Source organism: Camponotus floridanus, unplaced genomic scaffold, assembly GCF_003227725.1.
Source record: "Camponotus floridanus strain SB8 unplaced genomic scaffold, Cflo_v7.5 scaffold14, whole genome shotgun sequence".
NCBI classification, from domain to species: Eukaryota; Metazoa; Arthropoda; class Insecta; order Hymenoptera; family Formicidae; genus Camponotus; species Camponotus floridanus.
The window spans coordinates 19,382-25,176 of NW_020229259.1; the positions used below are offsets into that span (position 1 = coordinate 19,382).

The 5,795-nt window shown below is 28.5% G+C and overlaps 1 protein-coding gene across 2 annotated transcripts; it reads left to right on the forward strand.

The window, feature by feature from the left end:
* The first annotated feature begins 339 nt into the window (after nt 1-339).
* LOC105257921 (facilitated trehalose transporter Tret1) lies at nt 340-4,949 on the forward strand. Of its 2 annotated transcripts, XM_025406349.1 has the most exons (5): nt 340-424; nt 1,213-1,484; nt 3,365-3,789; nt 4,078-4,298; nt 4,392-4,949. In XM_025406349.1, the coding sequence occupies exons 1-5, from the start codon at nt 394-396 to the stop codon at nt 4,703-4,705; spliced, it is 1,263 nt and encodes a 420-aa protein (XP_025262134.1). In that variant the 5' UTR covers nt 340-393; the 3' UTR covers nt 4,706-4,949. The 2 variants fall into 2 exon arrangements, with proteins under 2 accessions (XP_025262134.1, XP_025262133.1); XM_025406348.1 differs by having other exon boundaries at nt 4,078-4,949.
* Nucleotides 4,950-5,795: the final 846 nt, after the last annotated feature.

Sequence of the window (5,795 nt, forward strand, 5' to 3'; positions counted from 1 at the left end):
CGAGGTAGATAAATAATCTAATATTACTGAATAAAACAGTCAATATTACTAATTCTTTCAGTGAAATATTATTAATTTAGTGCTATAATAATTGTTGTATCAATGACTCTATTTACTGTTTTCACTGATAAAAACTGATTCAATTTTAGAGAATGTGTATGAATGCATTATTTTATTAATTTTATGAAAAAACAAACGTTAAACGAATAAGAGGAAAAGAACGTATTTCAAATGTTTTTTTTAAACATTTCTAAACGTTTTTTTATCACAAGACACGTATCACTAACGTTTTTTCAAGTGAACATTTTAACCGTTTTCAACAGTCGGTTATGAAACGTTTCGAAGAAACATTTGTGAAACGCATATGTGCTATCTGATGATTATATTGTAAAAATGAAGAAGCTGTATCTTGCTGCCATAGCGGGTACGTAACGTATATACATTTATTGAGATAAACATGGAGAATTAAAAATATTTTGGTTACATTTACATATTCATATATTATTACATTAAATTTATAATTACACATAAATGTTTACAATAATTTAAATTTCCTTTTTATTAAATTTTTTTAAATAACTAATACTTCAAGCTGGATGTGTATTACATGTAGTTGTTATTGTCACATGAACGTAAAATTAAATATATTTCTATAGATTTTAATGTTAATCATATTTGGTGATTTTGCAACAATTAGTTTCTATTGCTTTGTTTGAAATTCACGTAAGATTTGATGTTATATTAATATGACTATGATATTATATGTATATATAATTTAATTTATATTCTTCCAGTTCTCTTAATAGTTATTCTTTATAATTTTGTAAAGCTTATATTTGATTACTACATTTTCTGCATTTTACTTATTATCCTAATAATTATTTATTAAGTTATTATTACATGTATGCCTATTATATTTTCCATAACGGAATATATAAATTCTTTCATTTATTTAGAATCTCTATCTGGAACTTCGATTCCGTTATTTTTTTAAATTATGTGTTTTTAAATACATACAAAATTATATTTAAAAAAAAATTTTTTTAATTTAAAAAAGTTTTAAAAATTATAGTTGAAAAATGTTTAATAATAATATATAAATCAATTTTACATAGAAGAATATTTTCTTCTAGAAAATTAACATTATTAATGTCAGTTAAAAAGAAAAAGGTTTTTCTCAAAACTTATTCGAAATGTTATTTTATCTGGAAGGAAATCTGGGCATGCTATCAGTTGGCCAATTTTTGGGTTGGACGTCGCCATCGTTGGCTGTATTGATGCAAGGGAAGGATGAAGGATATCCTATTCATCTGACTCCACAAGAAGCCGCTTGGGTTGCATCTTTACCTACATTAGGTGGAATTGCAGGTGCCATTATTTGTGCAGTCATTATAAATATCTTCGGTAGAAAAAATATCATGTTATTTACTGTCGTACCTTCGATAATCAGCTGGTTGATGATAGCCTTTGCAACATCTTTGACAGTAAGTATTCTAAAAAAGAACATTGTATTTACATCTTGAGATTAAAAATTATTAATTAGCGAATTTTTATTATAGTCTTTATTGTTTTAAGTTTGTTTAGAAAATATCCTTGTAACGCCTATCAATGTAATAACACTTGCTTTTCTTGAAATTCTTTGAATATAATACGCAATATACATACAGTGGCGTGCAAAAGTTTCTGGCCAGTGACATTTTGCACTCTAATTTATAAAAAAAAAACCTAATAAAATTTTAATCATTATCAGGTGCTAATATAACATATAGGAAATAAAATAATATAGTGAAAGAATATTATTTGTGTTCATAAAAGTATTTATAATTATAATTGTTATGTTTACGTGTAGAAAAGTTTCCGGCCACGTAATATATTTGACTCGCAGTAGGATTCCAAAGAATTTTTTATGAATAGTATTGCATTGAATGTTTTTACTTAAGTTCGTAGAAAGTCGTCAAAGCATAATATGGCTCGACATACGCAAATTCAAATTCGTGAGAGAGTAATTAAGTTTTCAAAAGACGGAAAGTCTTCTCGTGAAATTGGTTTAATATTATCGATAGGTAAATCAACTGTGAATGATATTATTGTTAAGTATCGTGCTGGATATGGTTTAAAAGATCGTCCGCGTAGTGGAAGGCCACGAAAAACATCCTAAAAGTAGATCATATCATTAAACGCAAATCAACTGCGGATGTCAAGAAAACTGCTGCCGAAATTGCACGCGAGCTACAAGATGAAAACCTTGCTAATGTTAGCCGTAGTACTGTGACATGAAAACTACATGATGTGGGACTTTTTGGTCGTATAGGTATTAAAAAACTATTAATCAACAAAAAGAATAAGAAGGCCCGATTACAGTTTGCCAAAGATTATCAAAATTGGACAGTCGAAGATTGGAAAAAAATAGCTTTCTCAGACGAATCTAAATTTAATCTTTTTGGAAGCGATGGTAGACAACATGTACGACGTCCTATTGGTACCAGAAATGATGTTCGGTATCAAATTCCTACTGTAAAGCACGGCGGAGGAAGTGTGATGGTTTGGGGAGTTTTCTCTCACAAGGAGTTGGTCCATTAGTCGAAATTAATGGAAATATGAACGCTGCTATTTACAAAGACATTTAAAAAAAAAATTTGTTAACATATACTGAAGAAACATTGTCACAGGATTGGATATTTCAACAGGATAATGATCCCAAACACACTTCAAAATTGTTAAAACAATGGTTTTCTGCTTCAAATGTGAGAGTTTTAAGCTGGCCATCTCAATCACCGGACTTGAATTCAATTGAACACTTGTGGAATATGCTAGATCGTCAAGTTCGAAAGCAGACATATTCAAATAAAGCCGCATTATTCAAAGCGTTGAAAGAAGAATGGAATAAAATTCTGCCTGATTATATTAATCGTCTAATTCAGTCGATGCCACATCGTTGTGCAGTTGTAATCGCTGCAAAGGGTATGGCTACAAAATATTAACATTAAAATAAAATTTTAATTAACTGAAGTGCATTATAGAATATATGTATTAATAATTTTTCTCGTAGTACAAAGTGGCCGGAAACTTTTGCACATATAAATATAATAATTATAATAATAAATATTTTCATGAACACAAACAGTATTCTTTTACTATATTATTTTGTTTCCTATAACTTATGCTCACATCTTGTAATGGTCAAAAATCATTAAGTTCTTTTTTTAATAAATTAGAATACGAAATGTCACTGGCCGGAAATTTTTGCACGCCACTGTACATGTTGATTTTAAATTAAATTTTAAATTCTATTCCATTCTAATCTATACAAACAATTTGACGCGATCAATCTCTTTTACAGTTCCTATTTTTTTTTGCTTTATAGGAGCTGTATATATCAAAATTTACAGCCGGTTTGGCTATAGGCATCACTTTGACAGTCACGCCGATATATTTGGGCGAAATTTCACCACCACACATCCGCGGTAATTTAACATGCATGTCAATAGTCGCTGTGAACATCGGTATATTAGTGGAGTTTGTGATAGGTCCATTTTTATCGGTACAAAATCTCACTTTCGTGTCTTTGATTGCGCCATGTCTATTTATGCTTATTTTCATCTGGCTACCGGAGTCTCCATACTATTTGATGAGTTGTAACGCCAAAGAGGAAACCATAAATTCTCTCGTTCAATTGAGAGGCAAAAAGGATGTTTATAATGAAGCATGTAATATCGAGCAGTTCGTGAAAGCCAGTTTAGATGATCAAACTGATTTTCGAGAACTTTTATGCGTGCCAAGTAATCGCAGGTGAGATATTAAATTTCCATTTATCGTCACACTTGATCATTAATGAATCGACAAAAATTTTCGAGAATATCTTTTCTATTGCACTTCATTTCGCAAGTAATGTAATTTTGTACAAATCCATTCTTTTCTATATATAAAATAATTATATTTTATTATTTTTGTACAAAAATTTTCTTAAATATTTTCTATTCGATATTTGATCTTATAGTAATTTCAAATTATTACGATGATACAGAACAACAGAGCTATTATTTCAGCCACGTTTGATCAATAAACTTGATTTTACAGAACTCTAATAATAATGTTGTGTCTGAGCATAATTCAGAAAATGAGTGGTTATCAAGCAATATTAAACTATGCTCAAATAATCTTCGACCAGATGAATGTTAATCTGGAAGGCAAATACTTGACTATGATATTGGGCGTCGTACAATTGATATTTACGATCATCTGTATGTTCATCACTGATCATAGCGGTAGAAGGTCACTGCTGATAATCTCCTGTATTGGTACAGCATGCTCGACCGCCATGGTTGCGACGTTTTTCAATTTGCAATACAATCATATAAATACCAAAGATATTACTTGGTTGCCCGTTACAGGTATCATCACATACATAATGATGTATGCCTTGGGTCTGTCTTCGCAACCGTTCACTTTGCTCAGCGAAATATTTCCTATGAATGTGAAAGCACTTGGCAGCATGATTATTCTAATAACAAAAGACTTTTTCGAGTTTGTCGTGATAACATCATACTTGATCATTGCCGATATTGCTGGCATACATGTACCGTTCTGGATATTCACTGCTTGCAATTTCGCTGGGGCTTTATTCATATTCTTTTATGTACCTGAAACCAAAGGCAAGACATTAGAACAGATACAAAAAGAATTGCAACGTTTATCGAAGCAGTGAGAATCAAAGATATATTTTTTAATCTTTTTGAAATGTATAGTGTTCTTAAATAATTTATTGAAAAATATATTTTTCGAAATCGGACGGATTTGCCATGTTAATTGTATAAGTTAAAAAGATAAATCATAAATGGAATATATACCAAATAACAATTGGAAAATTATCAAAACTGAGTCATATTCTGAATAAAAAAGGGAGCCAAAAAAGAATTTCTTTATTCTTTTTCAAAAGAGATACGACCACTACCTACGAAACTTTTACAGTGTAATTATTTTATGTGTTCTTATATAATAAAAATATTTCGTATTTCCTAAATTTTATAAACAGCTTTTCAGTTTTTAAGTTTAATTGAGATTCAAAAATTCGTGCAGTTTTTATATTAACAACAATTATAACTTTGATTTAAGTTTTCTGTTGATTTCAATTTTTAATATATATTTATAGAGTACATTTCAATATTTTTTAAATGAATTTTAGACTTTACTTGTTTCGAATGCGTACTTTTCGATTATAAAATCATTATCCTGTGATATTACGCCACATTGTGAAGAAGAATTTAGATTAATCAATTGTATCATTAAATGTGTAACTTTTCAATTTCATATTTTAATTAAGTATTTTTGATCTTCGTATATTTTATTCCTCGCTCTTCATATGTGTGTCATTGTTTAAAATACTATTTTCAAAATGTTTATTATCGAAATTCAGTCTTTTGTCTACAAATGCATTTTCTTATTTATTGCCTCAATATTCATCGATTTACATATTTCCTCACCAAAATTTCTTATTTTCTATTAACAAAGGATCTATTATATGAAGTAGTAGTTCAATAACATTTATATTCATTTTAGTATTCCCATAAATAGTGCAACGTTTTGAAATTATCCTATCTTAAAAATTAAAATAAATATTAAAAAACTAAAAAAATTAATTCATTATTTAATTCATTATTAATTCATTATTATTTCATTAATTATTTTTTGAAGTTATAGAATATAAAAAATATCAACATATGTATTTTAATTTTATCTCGAACATTAATGATATAATGTTTAAATCGATAATATCAGTTTTAATTTATAATATTAAA

Coding starts and splice junctions, on each gene's coding strand:
- LOC105257921 (XM_025406348.1), top strand. CDS start 394: ATGAAGAAGCTGTATCTTGCTGCCATAGCGG. Junction 425..1,212: donor GTATCTTGCTGCCATAGCGG/GTACGTAACGTA, acceptor TTTATCTGGAAG/GAAATCTGGGCATGCTATCA. Junction 1,485..3,364: donor CCTTTGCAACATCTTTGACA/GTAAGTATTCTA, acceptor TTTGCTTTATAG/GAGCTGTATATATCAAAATT.